At 46.1% G+C, this 27,702-nt stretch overlaps 1 protein-coding gene across 2 annotated transcripts in view; it reads right to left on the reverse strand.

Annotated features, from left to right (window-relative positions):
- Positions 1-19,700: 19,700 nt before the first annotated feature.
- The window catches only part of LOC138514188 (transmembrane protein 116-like), a 254,026-nt gene continuing 246,024 nt past the window's right edge, over positions 19,701-27,702 (reverse strand). For both annotated transcript variants that reach the window (XM_069629521.1, XM_069629522.1), the window contains exon 12: positions 19,701-27,506. In XM_069629521.1, coding sequence (XP_069485622.1) covers positions 27,363-27,506 — 144 coding nt within the window. In that variant the 3' untranslated portion in view covers positions 19,701-27,362. The remainder of the gene's footprint in view (positions 27,507-27,702) is intronic.

Genomic DNA, 27,702 nt, shown 5'->3' on the forward strand with positions numbered 1-27,702 from the left:
TATACTTGCAAAACTTGCAGCCTGGAAAAAGAGCGTTGAAGCTTGAAACACGTGTCGGCTATTTTGGCTATTTTTGGCTGTTTTTGATTTGCATTAAATAATGCTCAACGAGCTTTAATAACTGTGTTTGTGTGCGCAATTAATGGTAGCAAACCCCTTCTTAACAATTACTTTAAATTGCACCATTTGCTGCAAATTTGGCACTAGTTCCCAAAAGCATTTCTTGGTAACAATGGGAATGGTGCCACATTCAAGTAAGTTTGCTCTCTGCCTACTTCCTACCAAACAGCCCTTACTGCGGAGCCTCCTCCCGGTCCCGCTCCAGCGTGGCCTCAGCTAAGACCCTCTAACTGCTCCTGATCTGCCAACGTCTTGCTGTCTGCACCAGATCTTGCCCCTGTCTCTTTTCCTACTTCCTACCAAACAGCCTCGCTGCGGAACCTCCACCCGCTCCCTCACCAGCGCGGGCTCATCCAGGTCCTGATAACTGCCCCTCATCTCTCCCTGCTAGGCTTCTTGCCTACCTCCTGCCGACTAGTCTGACTGTAATAGTTTATTTCCCCCCTGCTGTTGGACTTCTCCCCTTTACTCCTGTCTCTCTCTTCCTTTTGTCATCCTTTTCACCCACCTCCCCTCCTACCACTTTTTCCTTCACCATAACACTTTCATCCCCTCTGCTAAGCGTCCTACCATAACTCTTTCTCTCTGTCCGCACTTCCCTCCCCCCTCTTTCCCTCCCTCCACCTTCCCCTTTCTCTCCTATTCTCTCTTTCCCTCCTCCTTATGTCCATTCCCCTCTTCAATCCCTCCCCCACTCTTCCCGTCCTACACCTACCCTCTCTCACCGTCCTAATCTTCTCTACCACCCTACTGCACAACCCTCCAACCTCATGAACATTGCTCTCTGGAATGCCAGATCCATCTGCAATAAGACTGCAGCAGTTCTAGACATGTTCCCTCGTCTCAACCTTCATTTCCTATGTCTTACTGAAACCTGGATCCCCCTCACAACACTACTGTCCCCGCTTCCCTAACCACCTTGTCGTCGTCCTACTCTCACATCTCTTGCGCCACTGGCCGCGGCGGAGTTATTGGCCTCCTCTACCACCCTATACACCTTTCCTCTACCTCCTCACCATCTCTTCCTTCTTTCCCTTCCTTTGAATTTCTTTACAAATCTTTTTCCTCTCCTCACCCCATCTCCTTTGTTATCATCTGTCGTCATCCTGGCCCTCTTTCTTCCTTCTACGATGACCTTGATCACCTCCTTTCGCTCATCTCTCCCTCCCCCTCTCCTCTCACTGTACTCAGTGACTTTAACCTTCACCTCCCTTCCCCCCCTCATTCCCCACCCCTTTTCTCAATAATTGACTCCTACCTCCTTTCCCCTCTACCCTCCTCTCCCACTCACTCCTCTGGCTCCACTCTTGACCTTATCTTCAACTCTTCCTACCCCTCTTCCTCTGTCTCTACACTTCCTATCTGTCTCTCTGATCATGCTTTTCTCTCCTTCTCCCTTTCTCCCCTTCCTCAGCCTTCCACTTTGACCTCTCCTTCCATCTTTTCACAACGTGACCGTCGCTACTTTGATCCCTCCCTCTTTCTCGACACGTGCTCTTACTCTCTTCCCTCTCTCCAAGATTTCTCTTCACTGTCAGCCAATGATGCACTATCCACTCTCTCCTCCTCTATCTCCTCCTCTCTTGATCTACTTTACCCCCTTTCCTTCTTCCGTCCAACCTGAAGACCCTCTCAACCGTGGCTCTCACCTCAACTTCTCTCTATGCGGCGTCTCCTCCGACGTCTTGAGAGACTCTGGCTTAAATCTCCCACGCTTTCCAACCAAACCTCATACTTCACCTACCACTCTCTTTACGATTTATGGCTCACCTCGGCTAAACGCTCCTACTTCTCTAACCTTCTCCACTCCCAAGCCTCTCACCCTCGCTGCATCTTCCAAACTCTCTCTCGTCTTCTCTCCCCTCCCACCCCTGATCCCTCAACCTCTTCCACCCTTTCTCCTTCTGACTTTGCTAACTTCTTCTCCTCCAAGATTCTTGCCCTTTGGCAAAAATCAATAACTCCTCTTCTTCCCCCCATCCCCTTCTCCCCACTCCCCCTCATCCTGCATGTCCGACTTCTCGCCTGTCTCTCCTTCCGACGTCTCTTCAACACCGGCCTTTCCTCAGCTACCTTCCCCTCTGCCTTCAAGCATGCCACTATCATTCCGATTTTGAAGAAACCTTCTGCTGATCCCCTCCTCACCTATAACTTCCATCCCGACTCTCTTCTCCCAATCCTCTCTAAGCTTCTCAAGCACCTTGCCTACTCTCAGATTTCAACCTTTGTCTCCAATCGCTCTCTCCTTCCCCCCTCTCAATCTGGTTTCTGCCCTAAACACGCTCCTGAAACGGCCCTCACCTACATCCTTAACTCTCTCCTCTCGGCTCGACACTCTAAGCAATCCTCTGTCCTTATTCTTCTTGACCACTCTGCTACCTTCAACACTGTCGAACACCCCCTTCGTCTCAACACTCTTTCTTCCTTTGGATTAAAAGGCTCTGTTCTTAACTGGCTATCTTACTACCTCTCATCCCGCTCTTTTACTGTTTCCTGGGGGGGGGCCAGTCCTCTCCTACCCAGCCTCTGGAATACGGCGTACCCCAAGGCTTGGTGCTTGGCCCTTTCCTTTTCTCACTCTACACCTCCCTCCTTGCCCCTGTTATCTCCTCGCTCAGCATTTCCCACCATTTCTATGCTGATGATACTCAGCTCTTCTTTTCCTTCTCTCCCGACCTCCACGTTAAACTCTCTTCCTGTCTTTTTGCCATAAAAAACTGGATGTCTTCCCGCTTTCTCTCTCTCAACACTGACAAGACTGAAGTCTTGTTCTTCCCCTCCAACTCTCTTCCCCTCCCTCTCCTCCACCTTTCATTCACTTTCCTCCTTCTAATCTCCCTATCTCTGCCCACACTCGCAACTTAGTAATTCACTTTGACTCCTCTTTCTCTTTTTCCCACCATATCTCTCTCACCTCTCGTGCCTGTCGCTACCACCTCTTTAACATTCGCAAAGTCTGCCCCTCTCTCACTTTCTATGCTACTAAACTTCTAATCTCCTCCCTTATCTTCTCTCGCCTCTTCTACTGCTCCTTCTTACTCTTTGGACTACCTAATTCCCATCTAGCCCCCCTCAAATCTATCTACCATTCGGCCGTCCGTACCCTCTGTCTCCTTACCTCCCGTGACTCCATCTCTGCTTCCCTTTCCTCCCTTGGCTGGCTCCCCTTTCACTCCCAACTTAAATTTCATTTCCTCTGCTTAGTCTTTAAATCTCTCCATGGTCTTGCTCCCCCTTATCTCTCCTCCCTCCTCTCTTTCTACACTCCCTCCCGCTCCCTTCGTTCTGCAGACCACTTCCTTCTCACCGTTCCTCCATCCCCTTGTGCTTTACCCTCTCGCTTCCTCTCCTTGCCCCCCTGCATTGGAACTCCTTACCTCTCTCTATCTGCTCTATTCCATCCTTCTCCTCATTCCGCACATCCCTTAAATCTCTCCTTCTCTATTCCCAGCCATGAAACCCCTTCCCCATCCTTGCTCCCCTTCCTTCCTTCCTCTTTCCCCTTGATCATCTCCCTCCCCTCTCACTACTCTCACCCCCTTTCCCCTTCCCTTCCTTCCCCCTTCTCCTCCTCACCCCTCCCTCTCCCTCTCAGTTCTACTGCTCTGCTCTCCCTCTTCCCTCCAGTTTAATTGCTCTTCTTACTGTTTTGTTGAACTGATTCATTATTGTAATTTGCTTCTACTGTTATAATGTTTTATGTATCAAGTTGTTAAAATGTTCAGCGCTTTGGTGTAAGGCGCTATATAAACAAAATAAATACAAATACAATCGCACTTAGTCTCTGAAAGTAGTCCGTAGCCCACCATTTTCCACCCTCCACTCCCTGTTGTGCTCATGGCAGCACACATGGAAAACAATGCAGGAATAGCCCAGTCATCTCAAAAATCTCAGCTCTCCTTAAGTGTTAACACTGATTGTTTGATATGTAAATGTTGTATACATGATGCATACTTTTGTCAAACAATGATTATAAGCAGGTGGATTGACCACAATGGCTCTACTGGGGGTGCTGAAGTCTTGAACTTCTTAAGGTGTATAGGGCAGTTTAAGGACATCTGAATTGTTCCAATGTCAATTGTGAAATAATTCATTGTTCCTGACTTTTAGGCTCTTAAAAGATACAAGCATAGGCAATGACAACAATTTGGAATTTTGTGTAGGCATAGGATTTTCACTTGCCTGGAAATGCCATTGTGGTATTAACTGGCCATTGATGGTATCTGGTGCAAAATAGTGGGAGTACCTGGTCATTTTATAGCAGTGCCTGGCAAATGACTGATACGTATGCACAAGCCAAAACTATTGGCTTTGCCAATGCTTGTTTAACAGGACTACAGTGAAGGACATGCATCGTGCTCATAAATCGAGTGGCTGAAGGCAGGCATGGTTAAGACATTTTTATTACACCAGCAGCAGCTTCACAGCTCCAATTAAGTCATTAGCTCTGAGAAGACTGCTTTGAAGAAACAATGGCAGGCACATTGATTGCAAAGTTTGATAGTAAGGCTGGTCTGGTTCAGTGGTCAAGCTCGAAGAGTTCTGATGGGGAGATGTTTTGGGTGGGGCGGGGTAGGAACTGGGTGGGAATGGCCATAGAGATTAGCATGGCCATGGGCAGTCAATAGGAGGCCAAATAACCAAACAACACAGAGAAGCTCTGTATCCCTCCTCATATGCCATTTTCCCTATCTGTACTCTAATGCAATAGTTTCAGTTTATAGATGTCACCATGAATGTGTGTGCATTCATGTGAGTCTGGGGCAAAGAAACAGTTTGTGGGTGCTGAGAGCAGCATCATGCAGAACCTGGGGCAGGTTGGCATGCATTGAGACATTGATAACCTGGAGACTAGCATTGTGAAAGGTGAAGAGCAATGGCATATATTGATGAGACAGCCTCCCGTTTTATTTGGGCATTAGCAGCATGAACATGTGTTTCACAGTGGAAATGCTGTTGTGCATTGTTGAGACCAGTCTAATTACTTTCATAGGCAAAGTATGAAAGGGTGACAGACCTCATGATCTAATTTGGGCAGAACCTGCTTGAAAACACATATATTGTTGAGCAAGGCCTTATGGGTTTTCTTTGGGGACAGCCAGCATCAACACATGTTGCAAAGTTGCTGACCTGGCATCTACTGGAGTATTCGTGTGTTGCCCTCCAGAATGAAATGTAAATTCTACATTGTTAACCTCTTTTTGTTTTTCTGAAGGTTTAGCTGCTAAATGCAGTTTCAACCCATTATTTTAAACATTTTTAAGGGGGAGCCCTGCCCATAATTTACTTGATTAGTTCTGATGCACTCGCTTGGGTCATTTCAGGGAAAACCTTTACACGCCTCCACTTTACAAATTCACCAGCGGCAACTACTGCTCTAGAATGTATGTGACAAATTGACTTCTGTCTTGCAAGAGTACTACGATGAGTATGATAGGAGTCATTTGTAAACTGCCTGTGTTTATAGGAGTGAAGATGCCCACTCAGCTCTCACACTTCTACAAACCAAGAGCCAACACAATCATAAAGGTAAAACAGGCCCAGCCAAGAGATATACCTCCTTTGCCTTTTATGGCAACGTGGGCCGAGGGAAGCCTATACACTTAAAAGGGGTGTGAATGTGGTTCAGTAGCAACCCAAACACCGAAGATAAAACATTTCAAAATAAAGGTTCTATTAAAATATCTACTTTAATTAGACACCCCATGTACAATACTAACTAACTAGAAAACACTGTAAAAACCCACCCTGTAGAAGAAACACAAAATATGCATAGATAGAATAGATGCAGCACTCTGGGTAATGAAACAAGGGAAGAAAGGCGTTCAAAAGACCACAAGATTCAAAAAGATATTTCTTCAATTTGCAAGAAGGGATAAAAAGGACCAACCAGTCTCAAGGGCCAAAAGATGGACCGGGGGGCATATATCAGTCAAATACCTTTTGCAAATGTCTTGGTGGGTTTGAGTGTCATACCAGGTTTCTCAGTGTGAACTGCAGTGTCGGCTTGGGTCGCAGGTGCAGCAGTTGTGATGGTCCAGCAGCAAGCTGGCATTGAGGCAGGGTCGAACAGAAGCAGAGTTGCAGTCTCTAAGCGTCGTCTCGAGCTGTGCAGGTAGGGTCGTTTCCAGGTCTGGTTCAGTGGGCAAAGGTCAACGGCGGGCCGGCCGTTACCAAGATGCACAGGCTCAGTTCGAGTTGGAGGTCGAGGTTAGGGGAACACCAGCGGCAAGTCGGTGGTTTTACAGGGGTAGGGATGAAGAAGCTGGTATTTTCAGATGATGACTCAGGCAAGGTAGGGGTAGTTCGAGCTGAGGCAAAAACACGTTTTTGCTGGCGTGGAGAATTGGCCAAAGAGGTCAAACCGCGAACGGCAGTTCAAGGAACAGTGGACGCCAAAGGGCAACGTTGCTGGCTCCTGTTGGATCACTCAGCAAGAAGGCACACTAGAAACACAGTTTAGAGTGGGTTGTCGACAACAGAACTCTCGGCTGTTCTGGCTTTCAGATGCTGAGAGTCCGACTCCAGGATCTTCACGGCCAATGTCCGTCTGTTTTCAGGCTCCCAAACACAGGGAGGCTGGCACACACTTTCATGGGACCTGCAGCACAGTGAGTTCCTAGACACAGGGTGGCTGGAAGATAGGTATACTGGGGATGGTTTGGGAGAAGATCTTGGTTCTGCCTTTGGAACCTCTGCCTTCACTCCACAACTGGAGAACTGTAGAAAGTACTGCTCTCCCAGCAGGGTCCAATGAAATCTTCAGGATGGTTCCAGATGATTCCAAGGAGTAGTGGTAGACCCATTCATTTATAGGCAAAAGTCCCCAGGTGATTGTACTAAAGCTAGATTGCATTAGGGGTCCAAGTCTTGCCCTTCAAATAAGTGGACTTTGACTGATGTCACACCCAACGTGCTTTGCTCCAGAGGAAGTGGAGGGGACAGGAAAGAGAGGCAGAGAGAATAGAGATAGCAGAAGACCTCAGAGACTCTGCAGACCTCTCCCTGGTTCACCCTAACTCTTCCCCCTACCCTCTCAATAGGATCAATGACCTTTAGAACTGCAGGCCCCGGGTGCAATCTCTGGCTCTCTGTGTTTGTGTGTGCCTCTTGGTTTTTGTTCCCAGGCCAGCATCCTGTGGAGTGACTGTCCTGGGGGTAAGGCTGTTACCTGCCTTTTGCAAAGGAACAAAGAGAAGCAATCCCCCAAGGCTAGCCCTGTCAGTGAACAGGTGTGGTTATTCTCTAGGAGTAATACACATAATCCTTCCAGAGCTGAACTCCTTCCAGAGCTGAACTGGGCCCCGGGGCTGCCACATGCGCAAAATCAATTTAATGGGGCTGGGAAAACTCTCAAAGATGCTGGCCACCATACCCTAAGGTATGGCTTATATATGGTATGGCTTATATGTACAGTTTTGTGTGCCACCAGGACAGCGTCTTCAGGGTTATGTAGTTTTTCAAACAGGGGTGAACATTTTAAATGCAGCTTCTGGTGTCACTGTAGCTATAAAGAGGGCACCTGTGACTTCTGAACCTGCTCTGTGCTACTGGTAGAGCAGATGCTGCGAATCAGGATACTGATGCAGCAAGGCACAAGTACACACTATGCTTATAACATTGAGCTCATGAAAGGGGAATCTGATTAGCAGATTTGCCTTTCACAGATGGATTTACCCACATCATTTAATTATTTAAATTTTAAAAAAAGCCAGGCTTTCACACCTTTGCTCAGTGGCATTTCATCACAATGTATTGGTATTGTCGCAGTGGGGCATGGAAGCCCATGAAGATGACTAGTTGGGTCTTGCGCCCTTCTTTTACCACACGCTGGGGGAACTAGAATATTTCTTCCATAGTTTGCTCTACCCCTACTCCTGCCATGCTTGAAATTCCCCCTGTGCTTAAGGATGTCTTTTTTTCCATCACAATGTGTAACGCTCACCTGATATCCACAGGGACGCCACTCAGTCTGGTTGGACCACTTCCGACCTCGAACCCTCTCCCTTGGACTCTTGTTCGGCCGAGGACCGGGTCTGAAAACACATGAATTTGTGTTTACCTTATTGTCTCTTCCTGCCTGGAGCCCATCTCCCTTGGGGCCCCAACTTCCCCCCTAATGCTCTCCTTACCTTACTTTATTGTATGGTGCGCTCTCCGTCCTGCTTCTCTTTGCAGGGGTGCATTGTTGGATGGGCACGTCGCATCCTAGTTGCTTCACTGGTGCGGGCCTTCTGTGTCCTTACCTGCAGTGACTTCAGTTTGTCAGGTAAGACTGCTGGTTTGGCAGTTTTGTCCTTTACTTTGCAATTTCCCCTATTAATGTCTCTCCTTCTTTCTTAGGTGCCAGAAGAGTTCTAGTGGTGCCGTGCTGCTTGGGGCTGCGCACGAGATGGTGAGTGAAAGCGTGATATGCGGCACTATGTGCCTTTTCTTATGCTGACCTGTTTGTTCTCTCTTCCTTGCAGGCTGCTGCAATGTTACCGAATGGATGCTGCCGAGAAGATGGAGAGCGGTGAGTAATGCGTAGCCTGTGCTGCCTTCTTGATCTTTTGTGTGCTAATCAGTGTTTCTTCTCTCTTGCAGGTCGTTCTTATGGCCCGCAGTGGACGTGGGCCGAGGGCGATTTAAACCCGGGTAAGCGTGCAATATTTTGGCTATTTCCAGTATTGGAGTATAAACGCTTACTAATGCTGTTTCTTCGTTCTCTTTCTTCCCAGGTTGCGGCTTCTTCAAGATCGAGGGAAGATTCTCAGGACCCAGGAGCGGAGGACAGGAGCAGGATTCACTTACAGGTAAGTGTAGACTAACAGTGTTCTTGTTCTTGCAGGTAACCTGCTCCGGAATGCTGGTGACGATTCGAGCTGAACAACATGGTGAGCGTCACGCTGCGAAGCGTAGAGTAACATGAAGCGTGTTTCTCAGGCTGGGCGTGGCTTATATAGCCCCCAGGCATCCCAGGTACCCCTAGGTCTGACCACACCTAAAAGACTAGACCGCATAGCTTGGTTCTAAGGACTGAGCTGTGCAGGGGCATCCATGTTGTGCCAAAGGCTATTGCAAAGCCCAGTTCTCAAGTTCTTTTGCTTCACACATGAGCCTGGCGCCAAAGGACTGGCTCCAAGAGAGACTTGGGCGAGATGGTGAGGCCTTTAAGGCCATGATGGAAGGTTGTGGTGCAGTTGAAATGGCTTGCCTATTAGGGACAGAGCAGGGGTCATGACAGCACTCCCCCACAAGGCCCCTCTCAGAGTGGTTCTTCCGTCTGGTCTTGGCTTGGTGGGATGGTCGTGATGGAACCTCCGTATCAAACGTGGTGCATGGATATATTCGCAGGGTTCCCATGTCCTGTCCTGCGGGCCATACCCCTTCCAGTCCACTAGATAATATAGTTTAGATCTGACATATTTTGAGTCCAGGATGTTCTTGACCTCGTAATTCCGGTTCTCCATTGGCCATGACTGATTTGGGTGGTATTGTAACTCGAGTTCCGGGTTGGACAGGTTTCAAAAGAGACACATGGAACACTGGGTGAATGTACATGTTGGAAGGTAAGGCCAGTTTAACTGCTACTGGGTTTTTAATAGATTTGATGGTTAACAGACCCAAATATCATGGGCGCAATGTCTGAGTTCCTTTTATAGGCACATGGTTTGAAGCCAACCAGACTTCGTCTCCAACCTGATAGTTGGGAGCCCGTTCATGACGCTGGTCAGCGTATTTCTTTTGGCGATCTTTGGCCTGGTGTAAATGTTCAACTGCCTTTGTGAAGGACTGGGAAATTATGGTGTGCAAAGTCTTAATGGCTGGCATTTCCAGAGTAGTGGGAACGTCCAGTTTGGAGCTGTGTGGATGTCTGCCGTATGTGGTGTAAAAAGGAGTCTGTCCTGTACTGCTGTGCAAGGAGTTTCTATAGGCATATTCAGCTATCCACAGCAAGTCTTTCCAACTTCCTTCCACTTGATGTAGCATACAGTGTAGGTACTGTTCGAGCATTTGGTTTGTTCTTTCTGTTTGGCCATCCATTTGGGGGTAGTGGCTAGTGGATAGTCGGATATCGATTTGAGCCATGGGACAGCATTTCCTCCAGAGGTTGGATACAAATTGAGTACCTCGGTCTGAGATTAGTACTGAAGGAAACCCATGAAGTCATACGATATGTTCGAGGAATACCTTTGCCAGGCTAGATGCGTTTGGGAGACCTTTAAATGGCAGGAAGTGTGCCATTTTTGAAAATAAGTCTACGACCACTAGAATGGTATTGTATCCTTTGCTGGGCAGTAAATTGGTGATAAAGTCAAGAGATAATGTATGCCAGGGCACCAGTGGAATTTACAATGGCCTAATGGCCTAAGGAACCCAGCGCACAGACGCTGCAGGAAAGGATGAATTGAATGACGTCCTCACGCCACATAGTGCTAAAGTCTTAGCTATCCCAGGGTGACCCTCAATCAAATAGTCATGATACCCTGAGTTGACCTGTTCCTGTAGTTCCTTTTTGGGCAAGAATAAATGGTTCCTGAAATACGGCAGTTGGTCCTTGATTGTATAGTGTTCTCCCCGTATATTCCACTCTTGTAACAGCTCGGGACTCATCAAATGTCGGATCTCTTGTTGTAGTTCATTCTGAGTCATTGTTGTTGTAATGCCCAGGAGCTTGTCACTTGGAATGATGGCCACTGGATCGGGGGTCGTGTACACCTGTTCATCAATACCCATACGGGAAAGGGCATCGGCATTTCCGTTTTTAACCCCAGGCCGAAACGTGATTACGTAGTCATACTCCGCGAAGAAAAGGGCCCAGTGTAGCTGTCGTGAGGATTAAGCCTTCGCTGTTTTTAGATATTATAGATTGCGATGGTCAGTTATCACGGTGATGGTATGCCTGGCACCTAGGAGATAGCGTCGCCAAGCCTTAAAGGCTGATTTGATGGCTAAGAGCTCCTTATCCGTCATAGCGTAATTGAGTTCAGGTGGTGAGAATTTACACGACCAGAAGGCTATGGGATGCAGCTGACCGGTTTTTGGGTCCCTTTGTGAGAAGACAGCACCCATTGCCATGCTTGATGCGTCTGTTTCCACAACATATGAAAGGTCTGGGAGAGGATGTCGTAGGATCGGGCGGAAGTGAACCTCGCCTTCAGTTCTTGGAAGGCCCTTTCTGCTTCTTCCGTCCATTGGGATTTTTTGTTGCTTTTCCTTAATAGTGATGTAATCGGATGCACTATTTGAGAAAATCCCGGGATAAATCGGCGGTAGAAATTTGCAAAACCCAACATGCTCTGGATTCCTTTGAACGAACTTGGTGATGGCCGGTTTAGAATGGCATCGACCTTGTGCACATCCATTCGGATTCCTTTTGGGGTGAGGACGAAGCTGAGGAACTCTACTTCAGTGACGTGAAATGAGCATTTCTCGAGTTTGGCATAGAGTTGATGTTGGCAGAGTTTTGTAAGAACAGAACGGATATGCTGGACGTGGTCTTGTTTTGAATAAGAGTATACGAGAATATCGTCAATATAGACTAGGGCACAGACATCAATTAGTTCTCTTAAGACATTGTTCATGAAATATTGAAATGCAGCGGGAGCGTTGCAAAGTCCAAATGGCATTACCTGGCATTCGTATAGACCATATTTGGTATGAAAAGCGGTCTTCCATTCGTCCCCTTTTTTCACTCGAACGAGATGGTACGCGCATCTATGGTCCAATTTAGTGTAGATTTGGGCGTGTCTGACTTGATCTAACAGTTCCGGAATAAGCGGCAGGGGGTAACTATTTTTAATGGTGATTTGGTTCAATGCGCGGTAGTCGATGTAAGTCCTCAAATCTTCCTTCTTCGGCACTAAGAATAGGGGAGATGCTGCTGGTGACTTCGAAGGGCGTATGAAACCATTAGCCAGGTATTGATCTTAATAGGACTTCAAATGTTGGTTCTCTGGTTCAGTAAGTGCATAGATTCAACCACAAGGGATTTTTGCACCAGGTACCAGGTCGATCTGGCAATCATATGGCCTGTGCGGTGGCAAGGTGTTAGCTTTTTCCTTCTGAAACACATCTTGAAAGTCCTGGTATTCACTTGGTAGGGTACTTGTCACAGCCAGAGTTATAGTTGCTGTTCCATGGACAGATGGGCTTGCATTCGTTGACTTCTTTCCTTTGTAGTAACAAGTGTGAGTACAGCCTTCGCAAAAGACCAACTCCCTTGCACGCCAATCTATATGCGGATTGTGAGCTACCAACCACGGCATCCCTAAGATCAACCGAATCTTGGACGCCTTGATGAGGTCAAAGGCAATAGTTTTCCCGTGACCATCCTGACACAGAAGGGTTAAATCCGTTGTGCATTGAGATACTGGACCGGAAGCTATTTCCGTACCATCAATGATGGTGACTGTTTCAGTGGTCGACTTAGGGCATAGAGGAAGCCCCATCTTTGCTGCGAGATCCTGGTCCATATAATTCCCAACTGCTCCGCTGTCAATGTATGCTTCTATGGTATGCATCCTAGACGGTTGCTGGTGGTTGATTAGGATCACGAGCAATACAAAATGGACCCCTACATTTGCCAGGCTTGGTAGTTTTCCGGCTCCTCATTCGTATTTTCTTTGTCAGTGGCTCCTACGATTCTCCTCGATGGTTTCACTGGACACTCTTTGAGGAAATTACCTGATTTTCCACAGTATAGGCATAGCTGCTGCTCCTTTCTCTTGTCTATTTCGGCTTTGGTTAAAGGGGGCCTTACCCCTTCTAGCTGCATTGGTTCCACCAAATTGTCCATTACTCGTGGGGCATTGCCCTTTTACCAAATGTACATAGGGCGAGTGTCCAGTCTACCCCGATCTGCCCTTGCTCTTGCAACCTGTGATCTAGCTGAACCACAAGGTTAATAAACTCTGCACAGTCTTTTGGTGGATCAACCACTTGGGCAACAACATCTTTTACCTCCCTGTGTAACCCACGGTGGAATAGCATAGTTCTCTTCTCCACAGGCCACCCTGCTTCAACCACGAGCCTGTTGAAAGTTGCTATATATGTTAATAGGTCTTGGTTTCCTTGACGAAGGGACAAAAGCTCATTGTCTAGTGCCTGTCCATGGAAGGATTATCTGTACCGGATTGGTTGAGGACGCTGACATAGATGAGACGTTCCCAGGCAATGGGGCTTGTCCTGCTTGTGACTGTACGAGTTGCCTACTCAGGTCGTCAGTGCGTTCCTTAGCCATTATCAATTCCCTCTGCAGGGCGTTGGTCTCCTGTCTGGCTAAGTGTACCTCAGCACGTAACTGCCCCAGCATCTGAGCTAACTGGTCGGTTTCTGACATTTCCATGAAGCCCAGGTGGGTTATAGTTTGTGAGGCTTTGCGTGCTGTAACGCTCACCTGATATCCACGGGGACGCCACTCACTCAGTCTTGTTGGACCACTTCTGACCTCAAACCCTCTCCCTTGGACTCTTGTTCGGCCGAGGACCAGGTCTGAAAACGCAGGAATTTGGGTTTATCTTATTGTCTCTTCCTGCCTGGAGCCCACCTCGCTTGTGGCCCCAACTTCCCCTCTAATGCTCTCCTCACCTTGCTTTATTGTATGGTGCGCTCTCCGTCCTGCTTCTCTTTGCAGGGGTGCGTTGTTGGATGGCGCGTCGCAAACCTAGTTGCTTCACTGGTGCGGGCCCTCTGAGTCCAGACCTGCAGCGACTTCAGTTTGTCCAGGTAAGACTGCTGGTTTGGCAGTTTTGCCCTTTACTTTGCAATTTCCCCTATTAATGTGTCTCCTTCTTCCTTAGATGCCAGAAGAGTTCTAGTGGTGCCGTGGTGCCGTGCTGCTTGGGGCTGCGCACGACATGGTGAGTGAAAGCACGATGCGCGGTGCTATGTGCCTTTTCTTATGCTGACCTGTTTGTTCTCTCTTCTTTGCAGGCCGCTGCGATGTTCCCGAATGGATGCTGCTGAGATGATGGAGAGCGGTGAGTAATGCGTAGCCTGCGCCACCTTCTTGATCTTTTGTGTGCTAATCAGTGTTTCTTCTCTCTTGCAGGTCGTTCCTATGGCCCGGAGTGGACGTGGGCTGAGAGCGATTTAAACCCTGGTAAGCATGTGATATTTTGGCTATTTCCAATATTGGAGTATAAACGCTTACTAATGCTGTTTCTTCGTTCTCTTTCTTCCCAGGTTGCGGCTTCTTCAAGATCGAGGGAACGTTGCCGAGACGGAAGATTCTCAGGACCCAGGAGCAGAGGACAGGAGCAGGATTCACTCACAGGTAAGTGTAGATTAACAGTGTTCTTGTTCTTGCAGGTAACCGGCTCCGGAATGCTGGTGAAGATCCGAGCTGAACGTGGTGAGCGTCATGCTGCGAAGTGCAGAGTAACGCGAAGCGTGTTTCTCAGGCTGGGCGTGGCTTATATAGCCCCCAGGTATCCCAGGTACCCCTAGGTCTGACCACACCTAAAAGACTAGACCGCATAGCTTGGTTCTAGGACTGAGCTCTGCGGGGGCATCCATGTTGTGCCAAAGGATATTGCGAATCCCAGTTCTCACATTTTTTTGCTTCACACATGAGCCTGGTGCCAAAGGCGCCAGGACTGGCTCCAAGAGAGCCTTGGGCGAGATGGTGAGGCCTTTAAGACCATGATGGAAGGTTGTGGTGCAGTCCAAATGACTTGCCTATTAGGGCCAGGGGCAGGGGTCATGACACACTGTTCGTCATTACAGGCTTACTGGAGGGTGAAGAATTTGGCCTTCCACTTCTGGCAAGGATGTTTCTTGAACACTGCAGGATGTTGACCACCTGTTCCATGTTCTGGAGCGTTAACCAGTGCAATGCTTCTGGCTTTTCCATGTGAACCACCTGTACTTGTATGTTGGGCAGGGTCCTGCACGTCCCCACCCGCGACGCTGGAGTCGACATCCCAGGGGCCATGGGCGATGAGTGCACATTTTGTTACAGGTTCCTTCAGAAGGAACAATTCCTTGTTATTCTAGTGTCTTGTGAAAGTCTGATAATATAAGTTATTATTGCACTAGTGTAGAGGAGGTCCCAAATAAAGCCTGCACTCAAGCCACCCATTTTGAAGTACCAGGAACGTTCACACGGAGATATGTGACGTATGATGAGCAAATAAACCAGCAGAGAGCGGCAGTAGGGCTCTGCCCAGTGCCTATCGGAAGAAAAATACCTGTTGAAGTACCAATAACGAGACAACCATGGACAGTAAGGTATCCATTGAGAAAGCCCTACCAGCAAATGAAACGAAATGAAGGTTGCGTAAATACTGTCCTGGAAGAAACTCAAAAGGCCTTAATTGAAGACGAATGGTGACGCCACGAAGGCCCAGACAGACCTGCAGATAGAAGATAAGATGACCCAAAGATGACACACAGAGACGAAATGCCATGAATAAGGATATCGTGAACCTAGAAGGAGAGACGATGTTGAAATATAAAGAAACTTAAGTTGTAAAGCAGGATGAAGTCGTTCAACTAGCTAAACGCATGTACATATGTTTGAAACCGCAAGAAATCTAAGGAAACAGTGCGTCTTGCTATGCTTAGTAGAAGATAGACCACGGCAAGCGCCACCTATACATATCTACCTCAACAAAGCACACTATACAAGTGCGAGTCCACTTTACACAAAAGCAGAATTAACTCGGGTTACTAGAGGTCAATCAGGACAGGATTCGTATTCCAAATAAAACGAGAAGAGATGGCTGAATCGAAACTCAGCAAGAGCAACTCGTGCCTGGGGAGCCAAGGTCAGACCAATAGAAGGAGCGAACATTAGCTTCGCGGAATCGAAACTTAAGAACAGAACAGCCTATCTCAGGAAGGCCGAGATAAGGAGGCCCAGGCAGGTGGCAAGCCGAACAAGAATTAAATGCACAAATTGAAGGAAACTAGGCAGATTCACGGTGTGAGCAGCACGTGACCATCTGAGCAAGAAGAGGCATGGGTTCACACCTACGCCGAGACAGAGCCATCATGACTTTTTCTGACAAGAAGATACAGTTTTGAGGCCGACCACAGCCAACTAATTGACCCATAGCCACTAAAGTAATGATGGATTGAGAGAAGGCAGGGTGAATCTTTGGGCACCCTGCACCTGGCTGACCATTCTGCATGCTGCTAAGTAAAGTGGAGATTTATGCATGGGGTTAAAGTCAACCCAATCACAATGGACCAAATAATCTAGGGTCCTATAGATAGTAGAACCAATGAGACGTTGTACTAATAGTGACGTCTACTAGAGTAATGTTAGAAGGAAGGGCTTAGACGCCCACCTGATAGTGTTTATGCAATCCTCTTACTCCGTTAGCATATACAGATATAGTACCTATAATAAAGTTACCTTTTCCCAACCAATAGAATTGCATGTTAACTTTTTGAGTGTTACACGCCAATGATGATGAGTTTTGGGTATAAATGTTACTGTTTGTATGAAGTTCTTGGGAGTTGAAGCGAGATGGACTATCACATCACTGTTGATTTCCATGTTTCCCCGTTTTTTGTACTTGTCATTAAACGGACTCCCCTTTGCTAAACCATTGAGTTATCCTTGTTGATTGGTGTTGGAGTAATATACCCGCACCCCATCCATCTCAAAGGTGCAGCTATCTCGTCTTGAAGTACTGCGGAGCAAACCCCAACTGTATGGGCCGGCCGGGGTCTTCCCAGTACACTACTATAAGGCAGAACACATGCTTATGCTCACTAATAGTGTATTTGAATTATTATTCTAATCCACACAACCTGTGTTTTGCTCATGTGTCTGTTGGTCTCTCTTTAACCGTACTGGGCTATGGTGGCATCATATATGTGTATTGAAGGGATGCCCTTTCTTTTGTACTTGGTTTATTACAAACCTTATACATTCAAATCACAACATTCATACTACAAATCCATTATACAATACTTTATCTAAAACAAAAACGTCCATAGTACTACTTACATAAAAAGAGAGATCTAGTACAAAAGCATTCCACATTAAATAAAGCATTCCAAATAATTTAGTCAATATTTCCAAAATAAAATCTTTAATAAAATTAAACTCCTTCAAAAAGGTTACCGCCTTAATTAGGAACGATACAGGAGTAAGTTATATCCACATAATTAATATCATGTACGTAATCTTTGAAAAACTTCTTTTTTTTCAAAACACAAGTTAAAAGTATATGTTTCAAGGTTTCAATGTTCTGATGGCAGAATCTACAAAGGTTATCATCGCGTTGTCCTCTAATAAGCAATATCTCACGAGTATGTATGAGATTAAAGTGTATCCTTAAGAAAGATTTCATAACCCGACCATTGGGACATTGCTTCAAATACCTCAAGACGGTTCTTCCAAGTACAGTTGCACCCTTAATGTTGCTATCCCGACATGCTCTGTATCCTTCTATAACCCTCCCACCCCCAACGCCCCTCACCCATGTTCATACTTTGCTTATAAGTTGTTTACTTGAATACTCAACTCTAAGGCTGTTTTGCTTGCAAAGTCACTACTGCTCACAGTATGATATATGATATGATACAAGGAATTTATACCGCACCTGTACACGTATTTCTAAGCAAGACAAAGAAGGGGGACAAAGGGAGGACAAAACAAACAATATTACTAAGCCTTGTGTCATAAAGATCGTGCAAGGGGGAAGGAAGAGGAGAAGTGCTTGGGGGGAAGGGAGCGTGCAGTGCCAGAAAGCGTGGTAAGTGCTACCGGGGTGGTGGCTCAAGTAAGTGCAGGGAAGCAGGTGGCTATAAGGTTGCGAATACTGTCCCTAAGTGCATGGGAAGCCCGGAGGCAGTGCAAGGGACTACTGGTCATGCAGGAGCTGGGTGCCCCTGAGGTTCAGAGGGTGGCCAGGTAACCAGTTAGCGCAACAGACAGGAGCATCAGCAGGGGAGCGAGAAAGCAGAAGCAAAAAGGAAGGTCTTGAGTTGCTTCCGGAACCTTAGGTGGGCCTGCTCAAGTTTGAGAGAGGCAGGGAGGCTGTTCCAGAGGGAGGCTACAGCCGAGGACAGAGATCTACCCCCACTCTCTGCCTAGAGAAGCATCTGACCCTCCGAGAGTTGTAGGTGGATGAGCAGAGGGCTGTTGAAGGAAGATGCTTAGGAAGAGAGAGTTGGATGCAGTGTGGTCCCCGGCCCCAGAAAGCCTTGTGGGCAATGCAAAGGGTCTTGAACTTGATCCTTGCAGATACCGGGAGCCAGTGGATACATTTCAGGGCTGGAGAGATACGGACAATGGGCTTGAGGCCAAGGACAAATCTTGCAGTCCTGTTCTGGATTAGTTGCAGAGCGTGAAGAGTAGAGGCAGGCAGATTGAGAAAGAGGCTGTTGCAGTAGTCCAGCTTAGAGAGAACCAGGGCTCTGGAGACCGTGAGCTTCTAGGGGAAAATACGAAAAGGAAGAATACCTCTGAGGAGGTGCAGCTGGTAATAGAACTTCTGTGAGATGTCAGAGATGTGAGGAGAGAAGGAGAGGGCGTAGTTGAAGATGACACAAAGGTTTTTTGCCTCACAGGAAGGTAGGGGTAGGGGGCCCAGGGTGAGCATCCAAAGTGAGAAAGGGAAAGCAGGTGCAGGGGTCCCAATGAGAAGGATATCAGTCTTACTGGCATTAAGGCATTGATCGTTGGAGGCGCAACAATCCTGAATCACAGATAGACAGTCAGGAATGAGTGAGAGAGGAGAGGAGGCTGAGGGGAGCCTGGAGGAAAGCTGAGTGTCATCTGTGTAACACTGAAAGTTAGAGGAGAAGGTAGAGATCAGGTGATCCAAAGGGCCAAACAGAGGTTGAAAAACCAAGGTGAGAGGATAGAGCCCTGGGGAACGCTGCAGGTAGAGAGAGAGAGGTGACAGAGAAAAAGGGGCCAAGTTGGACCTGGGAAGGGAAGTTCAAGAGGAAGGAGGCCAGCCATTCCAGGGCCTGATCTGGGATTCCCAGGTTCTTATGGCGTCGATTGATCAGGATGGCGTGGTTGACTGTGTCGAAAGCGGAGGAAAGATCAAGGATGATGCAGATAGAAGGAATGCTGGAATCAAGGTTAGAGAGCAAATCTTCACGGGTGTTCACGAGAGCAGTTTCCGTGCCTCTGGCAGCTCTGAAGTCAAACTGATGGTCATGGAGACAACTAACAGATTCAGTGTGGAGAGTAAGCTGGGAGATGGCCAGCTTTTCCAAGAGTTTTCCCAGGAAAGGGGTGAGGCATAGGGGATGTGCCACCAGCGTTTCAGTAACTTTGAGAGAGGAAGTCATTTCTAGTTTTTAGAAGTTGAAATATTTATATTCAACAATTAGATAAAAGAAATATTATCCTGCCATCTGTTTTTCAAGTTTAGAACAAATCGAAGACAAAGTAGCAATTGGATTTATACATGCCTCAGTGTGTCCAGGGGAGTGGATGGAGCGAATCTGGGAGATGCTCAAGGAAAATGAAGACCACCAACATGTTAAGGATACTTCTAACGCTCCACAACTGGAAGTCTTATTTTAAACACTGTGCAATCTATGAACGTCCTAGACTCCTATTTTTGGAAAATATGTGGACATAAACAACTCACAGACAATAAAGCAAGTGAAACATGTATGTTTGAACATTTTATTAACTTTGCATGTATAGCCTTCCCACAGAGCACTGATAGTTGCGTGTGTATAACATGTATGGCCCAGGGATGCAAAAGCTTTGGCGTCAACCGAATATTATGGTAGTCAAATGTAGAATTTGGCATACATATTAAAGACTGCAAGATGGATCTTTACCAGGAGATGATCATGTAGATACTGTTACTAAGTTTATCAATTGATCACTCTGGAAGACTGATCAGAGTAGGGGTTACGTATTTAAACCCAAAGCTTGATGAGCAATGAGCTTTCCTTTTCTGTATTTCTTAGAACCTGAGGAGGAGATTAGTTAACATTGGGAGCAAGCGGGCTGGGGGTTGCTCAGTACTGTCACTATAACTTAGCATCACCCTGAAATAAATTAAGTTTTCTGATTAACTTAACTCCCCTCTACCTCGTACCCAGTCCCTGTATTCCCTTTAGCTACGTAATCATTCTATGGTGGTTTAGCACTCCAGTACTGTTCAGGAGGGAATCTGGGAGTGCAGAATGCAAGATTTATCTAGTGGTGAAGGTGTGCATTCTGAGCTTCATAACTGATGGCAGCACAACACTGGGATGTTTCTTCCCACCTCCCACAAGCTGTGCCGCAGTGATATGATATGGCATTTATAACGTGCCTATAGACAAATGCACTGGCCTCTCTTGGTGGCAGGCCAGAAAACATTGCTTAAGTGTTTGTTGTATGTCTTGTCATACCAAAACTTTTGGTTCACTGTGCTATTATGAGTAGTATGGTGCCCAGTTTCCTATGTGTCACGTTATGGTTCTGTGTTCTGGTTTTTGCCAAGTCTTCATCCTTATTGTGAACCAGTGCTCACTTTCCTGGTTTGGCAGTTTGCCCAGTTTGCCTGTTTTATTTACAGACTTCGATTCTTTGTTTTGCTTGAGCCAATGCCTCGTTCTTAGTTTCTGTTTTGCTAGAGCCATTTTCAGGTTGGCCTTTGTTCTCCTTTTTCTTTATCAGGTCTTGATCTTGGTTTCTGTTTGCCAGAGCCATTTTCAGTTTGACCTTTGTTCTCGTTTTTCTTTACCACAATCTCGTTCTCTGTTTCTGTTTTGCTTGAGGTTCATTGTCATTTCTTTTTTATTAGGGTCTTGTTTCTTCTTTGCCAGAGACTGGTGTTTGGCCCCTTCTTTGGCAGGGCCCTGTGTTTAGTCCCTCTTTGGTCTTTACTAGGGCCTGTTTGCTTACTCTTTACCCTGGTAATGCCTTTGGTTTCCTTTTTGCCAGAGCCTCTGTCCGTTTGGTCTCTGTTACATCCAAATTCACAGTTTCTTGTTCCTTCCTCCCTTCCTTGTGATCAGTTTTTTTATTGTCAGTTTTATTATACAGCACACTACAGCCAGAGACTTCTTCCCCGACAATGATTGTGGGGGAATTAATTGGTTTACTTAAAAATATGCTGCAGATTTAGACAGACACTGAGAGGTTTACCAAATGGAATATGCTAACATACACAGGCTAAACACAGATTCTTCTATGAGAAGGTGACTGAATTACACTGGCAATTTGGGGTTTCCAATGCGGTTTTCTTTGGGGGAAATTGGATGCAATGCTACAAAAAGGAAGGGTGTATGCAATTTAGGACTGGGGTTATTTGTTTACTTACAAGGTAATCCTTGGTTTGGGTTTCTGGAAAGCCAGCTGAATCTCAGGACACTCTGGACAGCTAGGCAAGGGGTCTGATCATTGCACTCTGCCTTGGTTTGGTATTCTGGAAAGCCAGCTGGATCTCAGGACACTCTGGACCGCTATGCAAGGGGTCTGGTCACTGCACTCTGCCTTGGTTAGGTTCAGCCGCCTTCTCTCCGTCCTCCTCCTGTCTCCCCAGATTTTTGTGTCCTGACTTAGTACAGTCCCCCATATATAGCACAAATGACATCACTCATATTACAATCTAGGGGGAGTACTCTGTAATTACCACTACTGCTCTGATGGGACAGTTTACCATTCCTCTCTACACCCCCTGGCATGATTGGTTCAAGGGAAGAGAGCACCATCTGTCTGTTTGCATTTATTACTATTCTTTGTTCTCTTGGCCACTTTTTGGCAAAAAACAGTTATGTCTCCTACCTTCATGACATATGAACTAGATATGTGGTTTTAGTTGATCATAGGGAATTAGGTAAGCCAATCGTCAACTCCACGCGATGTAGCATGGCCCGGTGGCACATTTATGTCCTTTTCACAAAATGTATAACATTTGTAACTCTGCAAATGATCAAGCATGTTCATACTTTCATTCCCCATCTTTCCACCAATTATCATATTTGTCCCATTTTTAGATCAGCCAGAAAGCTATTCTAACTGGCCGTTTCAGTCCCCAAAGTCCTAGGAAAATGCACTTTATCTCTTTAGAACTGCCTGGAAATTACATGAAAAAATAGCATAAAATTAAATGAATTCTCATTTTAATTAATGCGAACAATTTCTAGAATGAAATCACTCCTTTAATGTCAATTGGGAGGATCTGCCCCCCTCTGTGGGAGGGGCACTTGATCCCTCACAGCCAACTGTCTTCCCCTGGCTCCGCCGGTGACCAAAGATTTTTATGACCCCCTTTGAAGCTGTCGGTTTGTTCTTTGTAGTGGGTGCAGGAAGGAGCTCACACCTCCTTGTCGAGCTTTAGCCACACTTGCTTTCTTTGAAATCCCCGAGCCCCTGCGTTCAAGTCTGGCAGAGCAGGGAATTATGACACCATCAGTAACATCACATTTGACTGCGGAATGGTTCACTGGTAGGTGCGACTTCCAGTGGGAAGCAGGGCTTTTAATTGCGAAGTTTCCTGCCTTAGCCCAAACTGTTTTTTCTGGTATTCTGTGCCTCTTCAAAGGCGGCTGAAGTCTTGTGGGTGGAAACATAATGTACATTGCTTTAGTCAACCCCCCCCCCCACAGCATATTTTCCTGAAGCAGTGCTATCTTTTCACTGTGGCTTTGTAAAGTTATGTTTCTTTTTCACACGTGTGCAAGTCGTTTTTCCTTATAATGTTTGAAATCCTGTTTTATAGGTCACGGGATTATTTAAATTCTCCTTTTTGAGTGAGTTTGCATTTGCTGTTAGTCCATTGACAATGAGGGGTACGCCCCCTTCCACATGGTTCCTTGATTTGACTTGAACAGAATAAAAAGCCAAGCCGTTTTTCGTTTGCAGTGTTTCACAGGCTGCTGTTCAAGTGAAATGGAAAGCAAAATCTGTTTCTAGTTGTAGTGTTGAAATTCTTGCCCCTCATGTGAATTAAAAGTAAAGCAAGGCCATTTTTGGATGCAATGTATAATTTCTTGTCATTCCGGTGAACTAAAAGCAAAGCAGGGCCGTTTTTGTATGCAGTGTTCAAATGCTTGCCACTCATGTAAAATAAATTCAAAGGAGGCTGTTTTTGGATGCAGTGTTCAAATGCTTGCCTCTCGCCCTGGCTTTTCAACCAATACCTGGCAACTATCAGCCACTGCATTGCCATTTTATGCTCACATTTCCAGTGCTATGCTGACGACACTCAACTAATTTTCATGCTGCCCTCGGCCACCTCCTCTCCCCCTCTCATCTCTGATTGCCTAACTGCCATTCAAGATTAGTGTGCCGCCAATGATCTTTGTCTGAATGCCAGCAAGACAGAGATCCTCCTCATCAGCACACCTTCACCATCCTTTCCCCTCACTCTCTGGCCGGCCTCCCTTGTCCCTCCTACTACCCCCACCGGCGAGGCTAAGAACCTCAGGGTCATCTTTGACTCCACACTTTCCTTCTCCGCCCACATCTCTGATGTCTCTAAAAAGTCAAACTTCCTACTGCACCTCCTCAGAGGTACTCTGCCTTTCCTCTCCTTTCTCCAGAAGTTCATGGTCTCCCAAGCTCTGGTTCTCTCTAGGTTCTCTCTGGGTTGGACTATTGTAACAGCCTATTTATGAATCTACCTGCCTCTACTCTCTGCACCTCTGCATTTAATCCAGAACTGGACTGCGAGACTTGTCCTTGGTCTCAAGCCCTGGGATCGTATCTCTCCAGCTCTGAAATCTAATCTCGCCATTTGCTCCCAGTGGATGCAAGGATTAAATTCAAAACCCTCTGCATTGTCCACAAGACTTTCTGGGGCCTGGGTCCAAAATACCTTCAGCTATCCCTCCGCAAATACCTCCCCTCTCGAGCTCTTCGGTCCTCTACCTCTAACTCCCTCAAGGTCAGTAGTTTTAAAATAAACGAGCTGGGGGTAGATCTCTGTCTTCGGCCGGGGCCTCCCTCTGCCACTCTAAAACTTGAGGAGAGCCAAGTCCGGTTCTGGATGCCTCAAGACCTTCCTCTTTGCTTCTGTCTTCGGCCCCCTTCTCCCCTGCTGATCTGTTTTCTCTTGGCACCATGCACTTGGCCACCCTCTGTCCTCTGGGCCAAGATACCTGCTCAACCTGGCACCCTCCAGCACTGCCTCCGGGCCGCCCCTTGCACTGGGGTCTGTATCTGTCCCCTTACAGCCCCCCCTTTTTTCTTTCTGCACATACCGTCTGCTGCCTTAAACCCAGCACTTGCCAATTGCTGACTGCACTACCACTGTTTGTTGCCTTTATTATTTATTTATTATTATTTATCTGTTTCTCCTTTACTCCACACTCTCCACTTCTCCCCCTTCCATGCACTTTTCCCCTCCCCACGCACTTGTGCGTTCTCAAAGTCACTGGGCCTAATAAGATCGTTGTTTTCTTCTCCCCTGTTCTACTCCATTGCCTTGTTGCGCTCTGAAACACTTGTGTACGAGCGCGATAGAAATAAAATATCAATATCAATATCATGTGACAGGGAAAGCAAAGCACGGCCGCTTTTGGTGGCAATGTTTAAATGCCGCTTTTCAGGTGAAAGGGATTTCTGTTTAGGGCCTTTATATGCACCCCACATTATTGATGGGGATCATTATGTGTTACCTCTTTGCCTATTCTTGGTCCTAGGGTCTGTTAGGTTTTTTTCTTTGACAGAGACTCATTCTTGTATTTCTCTTTTTAATGGCCTTGTTCACGAGACATATTTGCAAGGGCCCAGTTCTTGGTTGGCTATTTACAGGGTCTGTTTCCCGGATCCTTCTTCACAAAGGATTCACAGCCGATTTGGTCTTTGTCAGGAAATGTTCTCTTTGCTTGGACCTAGTTCTCAGTGTCTGCTTTTCCTATGCCAGGTGCTCTATTTTTCTTTTCTTTGTCACTTTCCTGTCTTGGCATGCTGGTGTCTTCTGCTTGAGCCTTCCCTGTATTCTTTGCAATAGGTGTACCATGACAGAGCTTTTTTCAATGGTGTTCAGCAAATTCCACTGCACTCTAATGCGTTGTCACTTCAAATATATTGGAAAAAGGCATGTCCCCCTCCTAACCCTGATTAATTGTGGGCATCACCCAGAAAGATAATTAGTTGCAAGGCAGAACTTCTAATGGAGGTACAAGATAGTTTTAAAGAGCCAGTAAGTGGCACGTGTTTGTTATTCAATCTGCAGCATGATTAACCCTCTTTTTAACAATGCGATTAGTTTAATGTCCTGTATTGAAATTATGGACGGTGGCTATAACACATCAATTTCGAGCATGTGTTACATTTCAAAGTAAGATTCATTCAAAATAATTAGAACTTTACCTGCTGTGGGTACTGGATATTACTTTAGCACGATTTGGCGACAGATATTGTACTTTTTGCTTATTCTCGTTTTTTCGAACATGTCACCTGAACCAGCGGAGCGGGCGTTGTTACCTCAAGCAGGTTATGAAGACCAGCTCAGGTAACGATTTTCTATACATGTTAATGTTAAAGGATATTTGTACCGCACACTATCACCGTCGGAGTGGTCCCCTGGCGCTCTGGCGGCTCTGAAAAAGGGAAGGGGGGTGAGTTAGTGGGAATAAGCTGGAAAAGTGCAAGAGAGAAGTGATGTGATGTTGACAGCCTCAGCCCGGTGGGTCCGTCGACTGGGCTTGGGGTGTTTTACGGTCGGTAGTCGTTGTGTGTTTTGTTTTGTTGCAGTGTAGTGAAGTTTGTGCAGATTGTTGTGTTGTAGGCTTGTGGTTGTGTTTGGTTACAGTTTGAGAGGTGTATGCAGAGGGGTGAAATTGTTAGTGGATCGGTTAATTGGCATTGCTGTCCTTGCAATTATGTCTAGGTGTGATTCTTGCTTTCATTCACTATTCCATCTGAGTGTTGCGCTTGCTAATCTTCAATATCCTATCTAGATGTGAGGCAGGCTAGTGATCACGATTCCATCTAAGTGTGGCACATGCTAACATTCACAATCCTATCTAGGTGTGATGCAGGCTAAAGTTTAAGAATTCCATGTAAGTGTGGCACATGCTAACATGATCTGTTCATATAGTGATGAGCATGTGATGAGCATATTTGCATGGAAATATTTACAGGACATTTTAATGCTATAATTCTTTCTTTTAGATATATATATATATTTATTTTTACCAGTGAATACACATATACAGGTCATTTATATACATTATATTTGTATATGGTTGAGTTTTCTCTATGTGAAAAATATGAGATTAATTCTGACTTCTGTGTTTTAGTTTTTCTGTTTGTTTTTGGTTTCCCAATCCATCTGTTTGATACTTTTGTGTTTATATTTTGTTGGTTTTATTGTAATAGTGTTTAGCCCTGAAGACGGACCTAGCTCCGAAATGCATAGGCTATGCTACACTTACACTTTCTCACTGCCTTCTTTTTGATGGAATAAATATTTACTGAGCTACAAAAACATGTATTTGAAATATATGGTTTAAGGATAACTGATGTGCAGAAATCTTGTTTCAACTTCATATAAGGGAAGATAGAGAGCAAGTGGTTGGCTGGGGGGCACCTCTGAACCTTTATATGTATTCTATGCCTCTGTTCCAAGAGCTTCTTTAACCATGTTGCACCTATTAATAAGATGTAATATTTTTATTACCATTAGACAGCAGATACGATTTACCTAGGGTGGTGCCCAACCTCTACAAATTTCGTAAACCATCAATTGCCATAAATAATTTTATTTACATCAGCGAAAAATAAGAGTTCAAAGCTTCCCTTTCCATCAACACTGGAAGACAGTCGCTTCAATGACGGTGACAGTGGGTCCTGCAAACCGCGGTTAAGTGCTGGATTCTGTAGGTGATGCTTGGTGTGAAAAATCACAGCGGAGACAGAGTATGCAATATTTAAGTGCAAACCCCTTGTGTCCTAAGTGTTTGGAAATCTTGATTGTTGTCCTGTGTGGCCACTAGTCCACGATACCTCAGTATCTTGAACATGTGGTATCGTTCCAGCCCCAGATATTAGGTTGTGAGGTTCTTATAGAAGGTGTAGCAGGAAACCTTTAGCTTGGTCTACATATTCTACTGTTTGCCACCTGACATGCAGTATTCCACAAGAGATGATTGTCTTTGGTGCCTCAAATGCTGATTGTCTTTGGTGCCTCAAACGCTGATTGTCTTTGGTGCCTCAAATTCTAATTGTGCCTAAAGAGCTGATTGTTTTCAGGGCCTCAAGGGCGGATTGACTTTAGTACCTCCATGGCGGATTGACTTTGGTGCCTCAAGGACTTCCTACAAAGCCTTGGTCTTTTTGGCATAGTCCCAGCTGCTCACTCCTTTCCTCTTAAAGGGCCTGCTTACTGGTGAGATATGCGTAGTGACTCTTCAAAGAAGGCATGATCCAATGACGACGTATCCTGAGTGGCCTCCTGACGAAAGTTACGACGGAACCAGCCATAAGCTAGGCTGTTGAGGATGCCCTGCAACGATACGGTCAGAGCCTGCAAGAGTGGTAACAGAAACACACATGAGACTGTGGAACCACAACAAGCCCATCTTGGCTGAAGAACAACATGTAATGCACTAGTACTTTACTTTATTATATTTATAATGCACGCCTGGGTACCCGGAGGCTTAAGGGCACAACATCCATACACAGAGAAATAGATAAGTGCGCAGAACCAAGCAACCATCCAG

Source organism: Ambystoma mexicanum, chromosome 12, assembly GCF_040938575.1.
Source record: "Ambystoma mexicanum isolate Mex_15411 chromosome 12, UKY_AmexF1_1, whole genome shotgun sequence".
Classification (NCBI taxonomy): domain Eukaryota; kingdom Metazoa; phylum Chordata; class Amphibia; order Caudata; family Ambystomatidae; genus Ambystoma; species Ambystoma mexicanum.